Source organism: Lacerta agilis, chromosome 6 (genome assembly GCF_009819535.1).
Source record: "Lacerta agilis isolate rLacAgi1 chromosome 6, rLacAgi1.pri, whole genome shotgun sequence".
Taxonomy (NCBI): domain Eukaryota; kingdom Metazoa; phylum Chordata; class Lepidosauria; order Squamata; family Lacertidae; genus Lacerta; species Lacerta agilis.
The window spans coordinates 64,317,496-64,336,321 of NC_046317.1; the positions used below are offsets into that span (position 1 = coordinate 64,317,496).

An 18,826-nucleotide genomic window follows, 5' to 3' on the forward strand; every position below is an offset into this window, starting at 1 on the left:
CTTTAACCAACTGAGCTACCTAGGACTAAAGTTCATCTTTCCAACTGAGATCCTCTGGGGGAAGGATCTGAACCAGATCACCAACCTTCAACTAGGCAACAATGGGTTCTTCAGCCATAGCAAATGAAACAGCCACATTTGGTTCATTAAGAGAGGGGTTGCAGGCTGTTCCGTGATTTAAAAAAAATATTGTTTATATGAGATGTTGTGTGTGTGGGTGTGTGTGTTTTGCAATCCCCTTGGTGTGGGTCTGTATCCTAATAGGCAGGGCACAAACGCATCCGTTCATTCAGTAAATTACTTCTTAAGAATGTACAAGATAATCTGAACGTCGGACATTATCATGACAAATACTGATTTCCAATCTGTGATAATTTTCCCTTTCAGCTTCCAATCACACATAATAAATCAAGTGGCTTTAAAGTGAGTCTAGATTCCACATGCACAAAAATGCTATTATTAACAAATAACTGGAACTGTTTGACATGCAGAAATGAAAGTACACAGCCTGCCTCATATGTTAACCAGAACATCTTCAGAACAGTATAGAATACAGGGCTGGTCTTGTCATTAGACAGAGGAAGGAAACTGCCTCAGGGCTCAGAGCAGCGCCAAGGTGATTAAAGAGCTGTGTGCGCCATGTGACCTGACCTGCATCCCCTAGCTAATTTGCAGTCTTCAGGTGCATGGAAGGATGATGACCTGTTGAAGGAAGATTCAGCTGCCAACCTGGAATGGGCATGTATGCCTTGCTGACTTGTAGTTTGCCTCAGGCAGCAAAATGTCTTGGTCCAGCCCTGATCTACGACATGCACAGTTTGCAGTCAGTTTTCATTGTACTTCTAAGCGCAATGAAATCTGACTGTAAGCTTTGAATGTTGCATATCTTGTCAAAAGAGCAAACAACCCAAACAAAGGTGTTGGCTACACTAACGAACAGAATGCCAACATCTGAGAACATACAAACCCACTTCTGAATCAGACTGCTATGAACCAGTATGTAGGGGAATTAAACTAGTCAATTGTGTTGTAACTAGAAACAAGCCAAGAGAAAGCTCATATCATCTACATCATAAACATCTCCCATTTACAGGTGGATATTAAGATTATTCAAAATAAACTGAAAGGCAAAGGAAGAAAGGCAGTGCAGAAGGTCTTAACAAGTTAATTTAATAAATGAATATTCCAGTTCACCACCACAAATTTAAGGAAGTGCACAAAATAGGCTTCCTCAAAGAGAGGTCACTAAGTTTACGTGAAAGTGAAATGAGGACAAAAAAAACAACTGTCCCTGCAGAATAGAAAGAGACAACAGACACTCCCTTGTGTTGAAAAAGGGACATATCGCAATGAATGATGGTTGTTCAGTCTAAGGCTGAACAGTGGGTGGAGGTAGCTGTGAAGACCCCCATTTCATCTGTACAAAGAGTGATCAAAGGGCCCTTTCTGGCCTTATTCACAGCAGCCCTTACTTGACAGCTCATTGCTTCCCACCCCCGCCCTCCGGGACTTAGAGTCTCACATCTTTCAAAAGCCTGTCCCTTTGTTATCATCTGAGTTAAAGAGCCAGTAATGAAGGCTCTGATTTCCTTTCCTACTTTCTGGTTGCTCTGTATCTTCAGCAGGAATAGAGAAACTGTGGCACTGGGGGTCACGTGCAGACTTCGTTCTGATTTCATGTGGGTAGCAAGTGGGGAAACAGGAGGGGAGGATGGGGGGGGAGTGGAAGCGTACTTGTGGTCATGCTCCAGCTACGTTTGCCTCTGGCCTCCCCCCATCACTGGCATGATCCAGACTGAGCCAAAGCCAAAATCCCCACCACACCACCAAGCTTTCCTTTCGACTTATGTAGGGAGTGCTCCAGAAATGGTCACTGTTGCAACCAAGAGCAGCCAGTGCCGTGGAGGTGCACTCTTGAACAGGCACCACTTAACTGGATGGTGGGGAGGGGGGCAGGAAGCAGTGAGACTGGGGCTGTGGGAGTGCCAGCTGCAGTAACAGGAGCCCTGATGGAGGAAGATTCAACTGCCAACCTGGAATGGGCATGTATGCCATGCCCAGATGGAGCCAATCCATCACTCGGTCATCATGCTCACAGAGCCCCAATCTCACCATCCCCGCTGACCTGTCCCTACACTGTCCAGGTGAACAACAGTGATTCTGGTATCAGGAATGTTTCTCCTCCCATCTTCTCCCCCCCTCTCTCTCTGCTCTTACCTTATCTGCTGCTAAGGGAAAATCCCACCTTGTGTATGTATTTAAAAAAATAAACAAATGCTTTTAGTCACCTCACCTTGTACACCCCTGGTCCTAGAAATACGTAACTGCCTGAACCACCCGTCTCTGTTGGTCCTCTCTGCTTCCCCCTCTCTATGCCTGTCTTGTCTGTTCAGGCTGTATATCCTTCAAGCTAATTATTTATATTTTGATCCCTGTGTGTGTTTGTCCAACTCTTTGCACAACAAAGCCCCCCCTCCCCTCCCACTGTTCCTTTGAAGGAACAAACATAATAAACATAAAGCCACAAGCAACTCAAGGGCAACTGTGCTGTGATTGATACAAACACACACTTAAAAAAATAATAATCAGTTGTTGTTTCATTTATCTGAAAAATTGCCCCAGAATTTGCATCATATTTCCTTGGAATGTAAGCCTAGATGTCTCCAGAGGCAAAGGGCCTTGACTATGATCCAAGTGTCCTTTGTAACATACAGTGCAGAGCTCTGGCTGGTCATTTTTGATTTCTGCAGAAATGGAGTGGATCCAAGCCACTCACTCAAAGAGAAGGCTATTTTCCTACCCTCTTAAAACTCTGAGCCACAGCCAGGACTTAAATGTGGTTGTGGATTCTTGCCCTTCGCTTTTCCTATTTTCTTCGGAAGAGGTGACCTGAGTATTATTATTATTATTATTATTATTATTATTATTATTATTATTCCCCACCCATCAGGCTGAGTTGCCCCAGCCACTCTCCAACACAATAGTTCTACCTTTTAAGAGGTCCAACATTAGATACACACACCAGAGCTGCTTACACAGTCACATATTTTTAAAGCTAAAGGCACCAATGACATAGCTCAGAGCAGCCTTTGCCAGTCAGGTGCCCTCAAGTTGTTTTGGACTACAACTCCCATCAGCCAAAGCCAAATAGGTTGGGGAAGGCTGCCCTTCGTAATGATAGGGACATAACAAATGCTCCATTCTAAGCATGGATTTTACGTAAGTGTCCACCAGGGCTGGGACCCCACGAGACCCTTTACCATTATTATTTATTAGTCAATGTGGGTTTTTACACTCATGTGGAAAGAACTGCTTGCACATGAGGGAGGGGGGGAATCTACTTTTCCACCTCTGCAAAAGAACAGCCTTATCAGCTTTTAAATGTGGGACTGTGGTAAGGGCAAGGGGCAGGTTGGACACTCTGCAGCAGCAGACAATTGTCCCATGATGCATTTTATAAAAGTCGTAACACAATATAAGGGCACATATTTTGTAAAGGTCAGTTCATACAAAAAGAAGGGTTGTGAATTGCCCTGGGATCTTTGGATGAAGGGCAGTATACAAATTTTAATAATAATAATAATAATAATAATAATAATAATAATAATAATGATGTATGTGATGGAGAAGCAACCCAGTTCTTTGGCAGCCCAGCCCACTCTCCTACTGCAATCACTACTATTACTACTAATTTGGGTTGTTTTTAATCATTTGAAATAAGTACCGTTTTCATTCCTCACACTTAACTTTCATTCTGCCTTTCTCCTCTAATGTGTAAGTTCTTTTTTATACCTGACAATGCTCTTTCATTAAAGCTCTGTACATTTTGGGGAAGAATCTGGTGGTTTTCATAGAATCCCTGCCAAATCTTGCAATAGCCCAGTGCTGACAAGGACTTGACAAGTTCTCATGCCCTGGAGAGGCCCCAGTTCCTTCATCCAACACCCTGCTGCAGAGTCAAGAATTTCCATCACACTCTCTGCCCTTGCCTGCACTGCTAGGCTTCAGGGGGGGGGGGGGAAATTCCATTACAGCTAAACTAATGCATTTGTCCGTCGTATTCTATCTGGGGAGCTCCACTTGCTGAATTTATCAACCTTGTTTTCTGATAGTGAATTTAGGACTAAATCAAATCTGCAGGCCTAAATCACATCTTTAGAAAGAAGTACAAAGTAGTGCATCACTCATGATACGATCAAGGATGAATAAGCTGACCGGCTGGTATGTATTATCCAGAGCTTGAAAAACCATTTTAGTCCCAGTCAATTCAAGCCAGTTATTTTGTACAAGAGCAACTTGGGTGGGAAGATGGGATTGCTGTAGTAATGCTTAAGGATCCTCTCCTCCTTGACAGATGCCCAGTCCAAGATATAGTCCATTTGACTATGAAGACTTGGTATTGGGCAACTGGCACAGAACAGGGATCCTGCTGTTGTCATAACCACCTCCCTCCCTGAGTGAGCAGTGAGATTGTCTTGGGCATGGCATTGGGGACTCCTCAAAGAACAGTACTGAGGTACTGCAACTTCAACATTGAGACCTCCTTAACAAGTGCAGATCACGATTCATGGCCACGCGATCCAGTTGGCATGTATTAGGTCCAAAATACAGTGGTGCCCCACTAGACGAAAATAATTCGTTCTGCGAATTTTTCCATCTAGCAGGTTTTTCGTCTAGCGAAGCGGCAATGCAAACCGCGGTTTTCGCTAGACGGAAAAAAAATCGGAAATTTTTTCGTCTTGCGAGGCAGCCCCATAGACAAATTCGTCTTGCGGGGCAGCCTTCCACTAGACGAATGCCTTTGTCTAGCGAGTTTTTCGTCTAGCGAGGCATTCGTCTAGCGGGGCACCACTGTATGCAACAGGGCAACACTGGATCAAGTTTCTGGTACTGACCAAGTTTAGCTTGATCACTGTGTTTTGCGCATAGAGAAGGGAGTGAGTCCCAACTGGAGTTTAAAGTGGTAACACCCAGGCACAGATTTGGCACTTCAGTAAGGACTGGGGCTAAGGCACTGGATTCAAACATGTATTAGCAACTTCCTTCTTTTGTAACTCTTAAACTATTGGTCAATATGAAAAACTATGCCTATTTTGGCATACTACAGACACAGCGTGGGGTTGGGCCTGACTGCAAAAACTGCATAAGCTCCTTGGATTAGCCAGCCCCACTCCCACCCAGGGCCTAAACAACAAACTAAAAGGAACATTTAAAAAATAATAGTAAAAGAAATATTCACCAACAGTCGCCTGCAGTAGCCAATCTTTCTACTTCCATCAACATTGGTGAGAACAAAAGAAAAGGTTTCACTGTAAAAAAAAAAAAGAATAAAAGACGAAAGAGTTTTACCAGTCTGCTAAGTATTGTATGGAGAAAAACCAGAAAAAATCAGCTACTTAAATGAAGATTTGGGAAGCAGGCTGCAATCCTCATCCGACTTAGCTGTGAGTAAACCCTACTGAATTCAATAGGGCTTACTTCTGAGCAGACAAGATTAATATTGCACTGTTAGTCTCTGAATGTTTCAGGGCTCAGCAAATACAGTCTTCAGGTAATAACTCAGGAACCTTACGAACCATGTGTCAGAGAGATTCTTTGACTCGCCCAAACATGTGGAAAACACCCCCCACCCCTCAGGAAGTGCCTTGGGACCCATCCACACCACTCAGCAGAAGACAAGAGTGTATTTTTTTTCCTGCTTGGTTGGCAATATTTTTGGGAGCAAACAGATCATCTGAACTGTTTCTTGCAAGCATAAACTATGATTTTGCACTGCAACCTCACCCGTCCGAACATAAGATAAGCAGTGGCATGGAAAGCAGGGTTTTTTTATGACAAGTGATTCCAATGAACCTGTTAACTACAAGAATGAAACCAACAAAGCAGTATTTCCCTGAAGATCTTTAAGTTATAAACGCAAACTAGGTAACATGCAATGGTCACGTTTTCGAGGCACATTACGGGTGTTACCAGATTCCCTTAGCAAACTGCACTGCAACAGGCAAGCATTACTACCTCTTCCTGTGAAGGGAAGTGAAAGATAACAAAAGGCTTACTCAAAACTAGGGCAGTCAGATGCAGAAGCTGTGTAGAAGGGAGGGGGGAAATGAGCAGGTGCTCAGAACTAAACTTTTACATTTGTTATGTGTGGCCAGTGCATTTCAGAGGCAGGGGAAACCCTAAGATTTTTATCACACTGAAAAAATGTAGCATTTGTTTTTGTTTTAAGGGAGGGCTATCATGATTTTAAGTCATCAGAGAGAATGGTAAGAGATTGTGCAAAAATAATCAATTATCACAATCTGCAGAGAGAGATTACAATGACAGTTTAACTTCAGCCCTTTGCAAAAAACAAAACAAAACACTATTTGCACTAAACTAGAACCAGGATTATAAAGCACCATTATAAAGGTCCACCAATTATGAGCAGGTGGTTTTATAGAATTTCAAAAAGAAGGTCACAAACATACAATTTGAGGTACACACCATAGAGTTAAAGCTGTATTGTGAAAACTAGCTTGTTAAGGGTGGCTGAGAACTGTAGTTCCGTGATGGATAAACTACAGTTCCCAGTACTCTTTGGGAGAGGCCACATGCTTTAAATGTGGTTTAAACGTATATCGTGTGTATGTAGCACTAAGTCTTTGCCCCTTGGTGTCTATTTTGCTTTCCTCATCTCTTGTAGGACAATACAGCGCTAGTCCCTTGCTGACTCACAAGTCACACAACGCTTACCTGTTAAACTCTGTGAGCGGTGCCCATTCATTGCCATCAGGAAAGCAGAAAAGGGGAATGGCCTGCAGCAACCTTTCCTCTTCTTCACGCTGCCCCCTCATCAAGTTCTCACGCTGAAATGAGAAAAAAGCAGAAAAGGAGATGAAAGAAGTTACATTCCCATGATACTTAGAGGAGATTTCTGTCGAAATATGAAGTCCCTGTCTTGTTTTATTTATTTTTTTCATTGCATTTTCATGCCGCCCTTTTCTCCAAGGAACTCAAGGTGGCATGCACAGGTCACCCTTCCTCATATAATTCCCCAAACAACCCTGTGTGGTAGGTTAGGCTGAGAGGCAGTGACTGGCTCAAGGTCACCCAGTGAGCTTCATGGACGAGTAAACCTTGGTCATCCAGGCCCTAGTCTGACACTCAAACAACTACACCACACTGGCTCACTTGCTATATGGGGTATAAGAGTCCACACAGAATATCTAAGCTGCTTCCAAGTTCAATTTTGACAGATGCTCATGACCACGTCTTATAAGGTGATGTACCACCATTCTCAAGTGACATTTGTCTGCATTCTATATGACTGAAGATCATATGTAGCCATAAGAAAGGACTTTGAAAGACAAAGTCCTCAGTCCTTATGTGTGGATCATTTTTGTATTTGTAAGTACAGTATTACATTGCCAAAACCAGGATTACCATGGTAAAGATTTATAAGAGAATATACACGAAGCACGTTGCACCGTTAACATGGCAGCTCATGGCAGCCTGTTCTTTGGTTCACATACTTGACTGAGAAGCTGGCAAGGCCGGTGTGGCATACTGGGATCACCCCCCTCTCTGACCCCTTACTCTCATTTTGTGACAAGCGTTTAAAGATCAGACCATCTGACTCTGGGGTGCAATAAGCCAAAAACTGGTAAGGATTGGCTATCTAGAGGTTGACTGAGGTGGAGGTCCTTAACCAAATATCCTATCGTGCCCTCAGGAAACAGGCTTCCTCCTGCCAAGTGGTCAGATTGCAAACGGAGGGAAAGACCTCTGTTGGAGTCCCAGGAAAGCCACTGTCAGTCAAAGAAGACAACAGCGGCTCAATGATCTGACTCCGCATAAGACAGCTGTACATCGCCATACTAGGGCTGCCATATTTTGAAGAGCAAAATACCCCTACTATATGTAGGCTATAGAAGCTGTGATATATTGCTGGGGGGGCAGGAGAAGAGAAGAGGAAAGCAAGTCTTCAACCACCAGTTGTGGTGTCTAGGTCTCATCCAGAAAGCATAGCCAGAGACATTTTGGCAAACTTTAAAAAATCCACCCAGACAGAAATTTTACCCCTGAAAAACAGGATGTGTCCTGGAAAAAGAAGACATGTGGCAAATACATGCCAAAGATGTTTCTGTGACTGAGATGACAGGAACCTAGTAGCAGATAGTACTTTGCAGAGGAAAACAGTTGCTGGCTAGCAAGATGAAGAGGGGTCTAGTTTGCAAGTGATGTTTGGCGATCTCGCTGAAAGTCTCTTGAGCAAGGCGGTACTTGAGCGTGGGACTTAAGGGCACCTGCACAGCTGTCTGCATGAAGGTCAACCTGGGCCTAAAGCAGAAGGTCACATATTAAATTCAAATACTACGCTGAACAGTGGATGGTGTCACTACACAGCCTGCAGCACACATGCATAACTTTAAAAAGAAAATCTGAGTCTGAAGCAATTCTGTACTTTTCCTCTCCATGCAGACCGAGTGGTGAGAAGGTATGCCCAGATAAAATGAAAGTGCTGCAGTGTGAAATCATGCTGCATGAAGCGAAGCCACAAAGGAACATGGTTTCATTCTGCTTTTAGAAGAAACGCTGAGGCACAGGCTTTTGGAACAGCTATTGCATCTTGTACAACAATAAGAGTAACAAGCCTCTTTCTGTGCTCACTTTGCAAAGGCTGGTCACCCCACTCAGCGACAAGGATTTCAGCCTCACGTGAACTTTTTCAATCAGGCAGAACTACTTTAGTAAAACGCAACACTAGATCAAGACAGCATGGGATTCTGTGGAAGACCCCTGCATTTCTCTAGCAGTCAGGGTACTTCATTTAGATATAATGTGGCACTGAATCCTGGCCCAGCAGTGCTAGATAAAGTCAGGAAAAGAATACACAAGCCACCTCCTTAAAAACATAAAAAACCAACTCCAAACATATGAATTGGAAATTATTTCACTGATATGCTTAAGCTTACAGCAGGGTTGAGTAACCTCAGGCAGAGGCCAGTAGACCTCTGTCTGGCCCTCAGTGCTCTCCTCAGGCCCCCTCCCACAGGCCACATACTCCCCAGGTGCCGTTGCCTGGTGGCAATGTGTCCCTTGAACTGTGACATGCATATTGCATGCCTGGAAGGAGCATGGAAAGATGCATGAAGTGTGTGAGCAGAAACCTCTGACACGTACATGGATGAAATGTAACATACAGTACAAAGAGTCACATCCACTGCTTTTGCCTCAAGGGAATGTGGCCCCTGAGCTGAAGATGTTCCCCCCCCCCCCCATCTTCTAGGATATGATTTTAAACCAGAGATTAGTGCGGAAGTGCCAACACAATTAGGACATTTGCTGTGTGCTCTTTTCACTGCTCCCAAACCTGCCTGGACCAGCCTTCCCCAGTGCCCTTCCTGGCTGAGGCTGATGTGCGTTGTAAACCAAAACATCTGGAGGCACCAGCTGGGGAAGGTGGGCCTAGGCGACGTCATTTCTGTCCTAGCTTAGTGACTTAGGGAGCAAGTCCACGTCTGATCGACGCCATTGCAGGCTGCAGGTAAAGTCTTACAAGACAGAATGCGCCTCCACAATAATAATAAGTAAATTTATTCAGATACTAATCTAGAACTCTTCTTCCCGGCATTCAACTTGGCTACATGGAGGGATTTTTGGTATGGAGGAGCATTCACTCATTTGAGCTCTAGCCCCTGCAGTCTGAATTGGCACAGCCCAGACACAGGCCCTAGTCAGCGCTAGGTCTAAGAGATATGTAAGATATATGTAGCCTGCAACAAAGATGGCTTCCCTGCAGATGGCCTAGGATTATATTCCACAGCCACAGAGACCACTTATGTTGATCTTCTTTCTCATGCCTTCTTGACACACTGGGCCTGATGTTCCTTCCTTGCTCCATCAGCAGTATCCCTCCTACTTTCACAATTACCAAGGGAGCACTTTCCTTGGCACAACTCCAATAGATAGAGAGAAGATACACCAGGAAGCAAAACAATGAGGGGCACTTCAAAAGAGAAAGATGCTGCAGGCACTGCTTTTTGTTAGCAGGATTTTATGCATTTCTAAAGATAAATCAATTCTACTGGAGTTTTACAGACAGTTTTGCAATGCAGGCAAAATTCTGTGGAACTGGAGAGGAAGGCAGGCAAAGAGAATCTAAAAGATGTAGGCTCCAAATCAGCATTTTTCCCCCAGCACCCCCCTCCCCTGCCTTCATTTTCAGGGAATGCTTGGGACTGCCACCATGAATTGCAACAGCAAAAGTGGTCCAACATTCCAGTTACCCTGTTTTTGAAGCAATCTGTTTTTGTTTGTTTGTTTTTTAAAAAATCATACTGCACTCCAACTTGTGTTTTCATTTCAGCTTCTGAAATGATACACACATACACTTGCATGGGCATAGGCTCATCTCAAAACAACACAGAAGTTGGAGTGCAGCAGCCTTCTCCAACCTGGTGCCCTGCAAGATGTTTGCTAAGATTCATAGCTCCACTCATACTTGACCTTTGGCCATGGTCACCGAGACTGATGGGAGCTGCAGTCCAAAACATACAGAGAGCACCAGGTTAGGGAAGGCTGAAGCAGAACCCGCCATCATGGCACTGCTTTGCTTCCAGCATTCATCCCTCCAAGGTTTAGTATCTGAGGAGCATTCCTCACTAATGCGCTCCAGTTTTGTCATCTGGCAAAAGAATCACGGTGGGTATCTCACCTTTGGAAACTGATAGGTAATCTTGGGCTCATAATCTCCTTTAGCATTCTTTTTGAGCGAGACCACAACCAAATATTCAAAGAACAAGTGTCCTGCAGAGCTGGGGAAGCTGCTTCTTTCTCCTGGCCTCTCGCCAATTTCAGGTTTGCTTTCAGTAGGGTGTGCATCCCGGGATTCGTCCGCTGCACAAAGATGACAGTGACACAAAAACAAGAATTAGGCCTTACAGAAGGATTTGAGGGATACATAACCATTTCTGAAAGATGGCCTGCCCTGTGCACAAGGAAAGTGGTCTGCACACACAGTCACTGCTCTTGGAAGTGGGAACTGCCACCTCCTAAGCAGCCTTGTGGCAAATAGGGGGCACTGCTGGTCTCCTCCCACCCTTGCTCCGAATGTATAACTTTGTTTCCCCCTTGTTCTGGATGCAGATCTTCACACACCCCTTCTTTCCTGTCCAGTGTGCGTCTGTGTGTGTGCTATTTTCTGGTTTGCCTCAGGTGCCAAAATGTCTTGGGCCATCCTTGTAAAAAGGCAGGCAGGGGCAGGAGCTACCTGGCTCCACTCGCCCTAATGGACCAGACCCCTCTGAGGCTACTGACTATACCCACAATGCCACTGGTCAACGCCCCCCCCCAAGGTCCACATCTTTTGAACCAATGAGAAAAGGGGCTCTATGCATTGCATATACAACTGCATTTGTGTATGCATCTTCCCTCACAACAACCCCTGTGAGGTAAATTGGGCTAAAATGCAGTGACTAGCCCAAGGTCACCCAGTGAGTTACATGGCCGAGTCAGGATAAAATGAGGAGGGGGAGAAGCATTGAGCTTCTTGGAGGAAAGGTGGAATATCAATGGAAAAATAAAAATGTTCACCATGCCAGAGATACCTATGGGGCAAAAAGTATGATCAACACATCCCAGAATGCTACTAGGATCAGGAGCCAAATTCAGCAGAGTAAGATTATGCAAAAAGCCACAAAAATGCTAACCTTTGAACAAACAGAATGGGGCATGAACCAGCATAAATATGAGAGTAAGGCTACAGTTCTAAGACTAGTTACTGATTAAGCCCCATGGTACTTCATTAGACTTTACGCTCAAGCTGTAAATCCCCCACAAGCTTTGCTATGTCTGGATCCTTCCCTTAGTTAGCTTTTTAAGCAATGCTCACTGCCTCATCAAATGCACTTACCTGCCTTGTTAATAACATTATGTTTTCTGAAATGGGAAAAAAAGCCCACACTAGAAGACTCTTTCCGTACTTTGGAGAAGAGCCCATAACTTCCCATCCCTTGGTAAATTCATGCAAGCTGTAGCTTGAACCAAAGAAATCTCAAATTCAGTCTTACAACAGGACCTGCTTCTTTCCTCAGAAACGGTTACAGGACGTGGAACGTCCTAGGTTGCCACAAAGCACTCAAGTCAGGTGACTTGCGCAATTGTTTTCAATGCTACCGGATCTTGAGGTTTTACAGCTTTCTCTGCACAGGTGTTTGGTTGCTGAACAGAGGAATGAGTCTTTCTTTCTTTCTTTGATTGCAGCAGAAAAGTTTAGATGGCTTGAGTCCAAGCCCCAAAAAGAAAAAAATCACAATTGCATCAGAAAGATTGGGTGGAGGAATAAAGAATTAACACCACCCAGGAAGTAAATTCACTTGAATGCACCCAGAAAGGAAACAGGGCAAACAGAAAGCCTGCATCATTTGTTACAACAGGTTTGGCAGCAATTCTGCAGCTAGGGATCACTTTTGGTTAATTTCAGAATCTGATTTTGGCTGCTGCTTCAGCAGGTTTTTCCCCACCAGCCTAAACAGCAGCAAGTTCAAGAAATGTATAGGTGGCTGTTTGTACAGGAGGAAAACAAATCAGGCCTTTGTTCCACACTGGGGAATTGTGTTTGTTGCAATTACCCGCTGAGACCACTAAATGCTAGTATTAGACTGTGGAGACAGGATTGTTCTCCTATGAGAACAAGTAACTGGTTCAAAGACAGGCTGGATTAAGACCTTCAGAGGCCCTAAGCACTTAAAAGATGTTGGTGCCCTCAGTTACCAGATTCTAATGCTGTTGCATTCCCAGGATTAATGTGTATCAATAATCTCTATTATTACTATTTCATTATTATTTTTATTGTTTGTATCTATTTCATTTATTGTGGGAGCCTTTTTGTGCAACCTGGTTCAGCCGCACCATTTAGTCCAGGGTAAATCTATCCATGGCCAATTTCTGTGGTGCCCCCACCCCCACCGCTTCCCTTGATGTATATTACACCCTTAAAGTTTTATTCCTGCTTCTTAAGACCTGCCTGAACTGTACCTTTACTGTACATTTATTGTGAAAGAAGGTCACACACATTCCCCTTTGGGGGACCTTCTACTGATAAAAAATAAAATAAAAATCCAAATTATTTCGCTTCTATGTAGGGGGCCATCAGTGGCGCAATTAGGGGATTTAACGATTTTATGGTGGTAATGTGTACTGCTTTGCTTGCTTCCATTTGTAATAAGCCTGCCCTGCTGCATTTTGAGGCCCTCCTTCCTGTTCTGCTGAGGTGTCCTGGGTGCCTACGCTCACAGCGCCACTATCCTTCTGCTTCACCACCATGCCATCTCCCCCACATTTGCTTCAGTAATAAGGTAACTGTGAGCAACAGACTGCAACGAAGGAAATGTTCTCTCTCCACCCTCCCTTGGTAAGCTTGCAAGGCTTTCTTGTCTCTAAAGTTCCTGAAACACCAAAAAGGTGGGGAAAGTTTGGCTGCTTTCCAATATAGATTCAGTGGGCTTTCCCACAGAAAGTTTTTTTGGGGTGGGGTGGGGTTTGATACAAACAGAGGGCTTCTGGTGCTTCTTGCTACACCAGCCCCATCAACATCCCGGCTGGTTTAGGGCCAAGTTACACACCGTGCTAAAACACTTCACTTGGAGAGTTACGTGAATTTAACAGCCACCAACTGGGGCTCACCACACCTTTGCAAAACAACCTCAGAAATGCTTTATTTATACAGAGTTTTCTAATAATGGAATGGTTCCCTTTCCTGGAATGGAAAGATCTGCACCACGAGGCCAAAATAAATGGAACCAATTTGCAGGTAAAAACACACCCAATTTTCATAGTGCCCGTCTGGTTAGGGCTGGATTAGGGATTAGTCTCCATTTATGATGGCATGAGATGCAAAGCAGCTGGCTCCAATTGGTGCATTCGTCAGTTTGGGGAGCAAAGGTGAAGATCTCTAAGCAGAAGGTATGTAGGGAGAACCCTTTCCGTGTTTGCCTTAGGCAGGTGACTCTGCAGATAATGAGGTGATGAGTGCCTATTATCGAGCATGGGGTGTATGTGGGTATGCAGAAGGAACAGCTGCTGAATGTACCTGTATGATTGCAAGTGCTTGCAAGTGCTTGCAAACATGCATTAAGGCTTTTATAGAGCTCTGCACGTAGCATGTTGCTGAATTTGCAAGACAGACATTTTATTCCTCTTTAAAGAGATGCAAAAGGTTTGTAGCTGTGATCTTTTATGTGGCTGTGATCATCTTTTTCCTTCAAGGAGACAAAAGGTTGTAGCCTGTGCTCGTCTACCCTGAACAGACCCACTGAGTTTAATACGCCTAACTTATTTACATTACTTTTAATAGTAAAAGTAGAACTCAGTTGGCTCCGATCCAGAAGATATTATTCTCCAGCCAAACATGTCAAAATGAACCCTAAACAAGTCATGGGGAATCTGTGTTGTTCCAGGTATTGTTTAATTACAGCACCCATCATCCCATTTGGCTATGTGCTGGCTGACCTGAAGGGGGTTGGGAATGCAAGACTATTGGTACAGCCAAAGGTTTTCAGACTTTTTTCAATGGTGTTTCCAATATATGTGATTTCAAATGTGTGGTGCCTTGGAACGTAAATTGGGATTTGCCTATTTTTTAAACTATGGAACTTGCTCCTGCAGAAGGAAATAATGGCCACCAACTTGGCTGGATTTAAAAGAGGCTTAGACGAATTCGTGAAAGGTAAGGATATCAATGGCTATGAGCCATGATGGCTATGCACTGCCTCCATGGTTGGAGGTGGTAATGTTTCTGAACACCAGGTGTGGGTTGGGAGAATGCTTCTGCAGGCTTCCTACAGGCATCTGGCTGGCCACTGTGAGAACAGGATGTTGGGCTAGATGAGCCTTTGGTCGGATCCAGCAGGACTCTTATGTTCTGTCCTCTTTGCATTAATCTGGATGCTGCACTGAACATAGGGTGGCAAGATGCAAACTCCCCCCCCCCTTCTTCCCTTACTGGAAGTTTGTGTGTTTTGAGGTTCTCATGAAGCACATTTTCATATGAAACATCTTTTGTGTGGTGGCGGGGAAGGTATGTTTCTGTTCCTCTTGTTGCACAAAAACATTTGCCAGCCAAGTAAATGTCAGTGGCAGGCCTCTGAGAACCACTACAAGTATGAAACTGGAGTACTGACAGTGTAATCGTAAAATGGATGCAACAACTGGAAAAATCAACGACAGTTGCCAACTTGCAGCCACACAATAAACTTTAGCAAAAGTTGTGGCCTTGTGGTTTTTTACTTTCTTCTTTATTCTGTACTCAAATGTTTATCTCATTAGTCTAGGGGAAAGTGTGCATAAAAATACATGCATTTGTGAAAATAGCAAACCCCAAAAGCATTATAGTAAAGTGCTTTCCAAAAATGTGTGTATTAAGAGAATTTTTTTTTTCGGTTGGTTTTTTTTTTTAAAAAAATGCTAATTGGCGGAGAATTTAAGATTGGGAAACCAAAATTAACAGATCCATTCATTCATTCCTTACCACACAGTTTAGAGAGCCTGTATCCGTATTCTGTATTACAACTACTAATCTGCATTAGAGTTAATACTACCTCCAGAAGTATATATTCTAAAAAGGCTACCTTTAAAAATCATTTGCAATGTTAACTTGGCAGGCTACGCTTTTGTTCTCTTCTTTAATTAACCCAGAACAACAAAAGCCATCTGCTCTGGTACTCCCAATTATAAATATAATTAGATTCCTGTCCTCACAAGCATGCATAGTAGTGCTATTAAAAAAACACCCGCCTCATATTTTAATATCCCATTATGAGCATCAAGGGAATAAGAAGCAACTAGCCCACTTTACGTAATTTTGTCTACACCCCTTGACTGTGAAAACGCGTCTGAGGCTGCAATCCGACGCACACTTGAAAGCAACAGCGACTTTACAGAAAACACACTGCAAATGCGTCGTTAAGGGGGACGTGCGTTTCCGTGTTGCCTTTTTAAAAAAGCATTCCAACAAGGGATCGCCCTTCCTTGGGATTCCCACTCTTTCCCGAGGTCATTCCCGAAATGCCCGTGGTAGTTACACCCATTTCCCTACACAGCATATGCTTAAACGGCGCTTTAGCTCTCCCTCCCCAGAGCTAAGCACGCGTGGGGACTTTCCGACTCCTGGAGAGGCAGCCCGGGATTCTCCAGGCGTCCGGGAACAGCGCTGGCTGGGCTGCCCCCCGGGGCGGGCCTCGCTCGGCCTGTTCCTGGAAGCCTTGGCGGCGAAGTTCACGCTTGACAGCGGCAATGGACCCCCCACCACCCGCATTTCACACGCGGGCGCGCGCGCAGATACCGGGGTGGGGGGGTCGGGCGCGAGCTTTGCTTTCTGCCACCAGGGAGACCTGTTGCCTCCAAAAGACGCGCGCGAGAGGCAGGCGCCGAGGAGACCCGGAACTGGCGCCAGGCTGCCGGGCGGCCGGGCAGGGGTCGCCGGGTTGGGAAGCTCGGGCAGGGGCGCTGCTGCGGCTCTGCTCACCTCTCCTGGACGACCTCCGGCGCAGGCTGTTTCGGAAGAAGCGCACGAAGCTTTCCCCCGCCATGCCGCGCAGCCGCGCGCACTCCCCGGGCGGCCGGTCCGCCCTCTGCTTCTTCGGCGGACGCTCAGCTTCTGCCCAGCGCCTCCTCCTCTGCCGCCTGGCGCGCTTTCGCTTTCTGCGCGGCTGCTGCGGAGCCGCCGCACACCTGAGAGGCGCGCAAGGAGCCGGTGCTGCGCGGAGAGGGAGGCGGCGCCCCGTCGCTCCCCAGCGGACGAGAGCGGAGCAGCTGCCAAGGGAGCAGCAACCCCTGGAGGCGGCAGGGAGAACACCTGAGCAGAGGTGGGGTGGACCCTGCCCGGATTGGTTGGTTGGACGGCCAGGGCCTTCCTGTAGGCAAAGGGCGCCGTCCCAAATCCATGCGACGTGTACGCGCGCGCACGTGGGTGTCTTCTGCTTCCCGGAGACGGTGCGCTTGTCTCGTCTTGGCATTATTTCTAAACCGTTTTTTCAACGGTGTTCAGAGTTTCTTAACAACTCGCAGGCTTGCGAAGAAACTATGAGCAAGGTGGTTTTGCCAAATGTTTTTTTTTAAAATATATATATATATATATATATATATATATATATATATATACAAGCATGAAATAAATACACTCTACGGAGTAGAAAACAAATACTTAATACTACACAAACACATAATACAGTATAAAAATTGTTGTTGTTGTTGTTGTTCAGTCGTTCAGTCGTGTCCGACTCTTCGTGACCCCATGGACCAGAGTACGCCAGGCACGCCTATCCTTCACTGAGTATAAAAATACAGCTACAAAAAGTAAGAAAAGATCAATCTTATTAAAAACACACACAATAGTAAATTTCTCAATTCCCAATTGCACATGCAATGTGCATACGCTGGGGAAATGTACACCCTGGAAATGCACAATTTTATGCGGGTTTCATAGACTTTCAGAATTTATTGTGTCTCCCTTAATTCTCCAATGATGAAAGCACTGCATTCAGGAGTTAAACTGGTAAGTTAAGGGAGAATGAAGTAGAGCAAACTCCTAAAGGATTCCAGTCTCTTACAAGAAGGCCGTCTTTTAAACATGTATTTGGTATAGTATTAGTCTGCAAATCTGTTTGTCCAGCCAAGGCCTTATGTCATATGCCCAATTATGTACTGATAATGAAAGTGATGTGTTTTGTTGTGTTCTGGTGCATTAAAGAATGGCTGTGTCTCATATTATTTAATCCACATATTCTTTCTGTTTTGGTGCTGCAGTTTTATAATGAACTCTCTTTAATCTGGTTGTGATTATTTACTTCTTGGATGTGATCTTCCACTCTGGGAGCCACATATGTAACATACATATCTGAATGAATGAAGTTTCCCCCCAAACTTTACAATGCTGGGTTTAGACAGACTGAATTTGCCATGTGGATAAATGCTCTTATGGTTTGTTCCAGCCAGTGTGGGCTTTGCATTAGTAATGTTCAGTGGTGACTGTCCACTGAGGCTTGTGTGGCAGAGGGCAGGACAGGCAGAAGTTAAAATAGGGAGAGAACACTTAACACAGCTGTACACATATGGGTATGTGGGAAAGAGAGCAAGGCTGTGGCCTGAAAAGGGGAAAGAATAGGTTACGGGGTGGTGTGGAGAAAGAAAAGGGCTAATTGCTAGCATATGAGAGAAAAGGTGGGTTTATTTATGCAGCAAGGAAGGAAATCTGTTTCTGTCAGCACAGCAAATCAACCAAACAATCTTATTGTCATACACCAGTTGCCTCCCGTGCTTTTTAACCAAAGCAACACAATCTAACTGGTGCTTCCCAGTGGATGGCGCTGTGGTCTAAAGTCCTAAACCACTGTGCTTCTTGGACTTCCCAATCAGAAGGTCGACGGTTCATATCTGCACAATGGGGTGAGCTCCCGTTGCTCTGTCGCAGCTCCTACCAACCTAGCAGTTCGAAAGCACACCAGTACTAGTAGATAAATAAGTACCACTGTGGTGGAAAGGTAAACAGAGTTTCCGTGGTCCAGAAGCGGTTTAGTCCTGCTGGCCACATGACCCAGAAAGCTGTCTGTGGACAAACGCTGGCTCCCTTGGCCTGAAAGTGAGATGAGTGCCACAACCCCATGGTCACCTTTGACTGGACTTAACCGTCCAGGGGTCCTTTACATTTTTACCTTAATGTGCTGGCCAAGCTCCTCTCTCATAACAGTACTGTGGCAGCTGCAATGTGATTGGTTGAAAGCATCTGAATTAATTCTGTTTGGTCCAAGGATAGCAATCAGAGTAATTTTGCTGCCCGAACTGAGAG

The 18,826-nt window shown here is 44.9% G+C and overlaps 1 protein-coding gene across 1 annotated transcript in view; it reads right to left on the reverse strand.

The window, feature by feature from the left end:
* The window catches only part of DENND2D (DENN domain containing 2D), a 32,413-nt gene extending 15,638 nt beyond the window's left edge, over positions 1–16,775 (reverse strand). Inside the window, exons 1-4 of the mRNA XM_033153131.1 lie at positions 16,508–16,775; positions 10,700–10,881; positions 6,736–6,848; positions 5,240–5,309 (exon numbers count right to left, since the gene is read on the reverse strand). Coding sequence (XP_033009022.1) covers positions 5,240–5,309; positions 6,736–6,848; positions 10,700–10,881; positions 16,508–16,571 — 429 coding nt within the window. The 5' untranslated portion in view covers positions 16,572–16,775. The remainder of the gene's footprint in view (positions 1–5,239; positions 5,310–6,735; positions 6,849–10,699; positions 10,882–16,507) is intronic.
* Between the last annotated feature and the right edge of the window lie 2,051 nt (positions 16,776–18,826).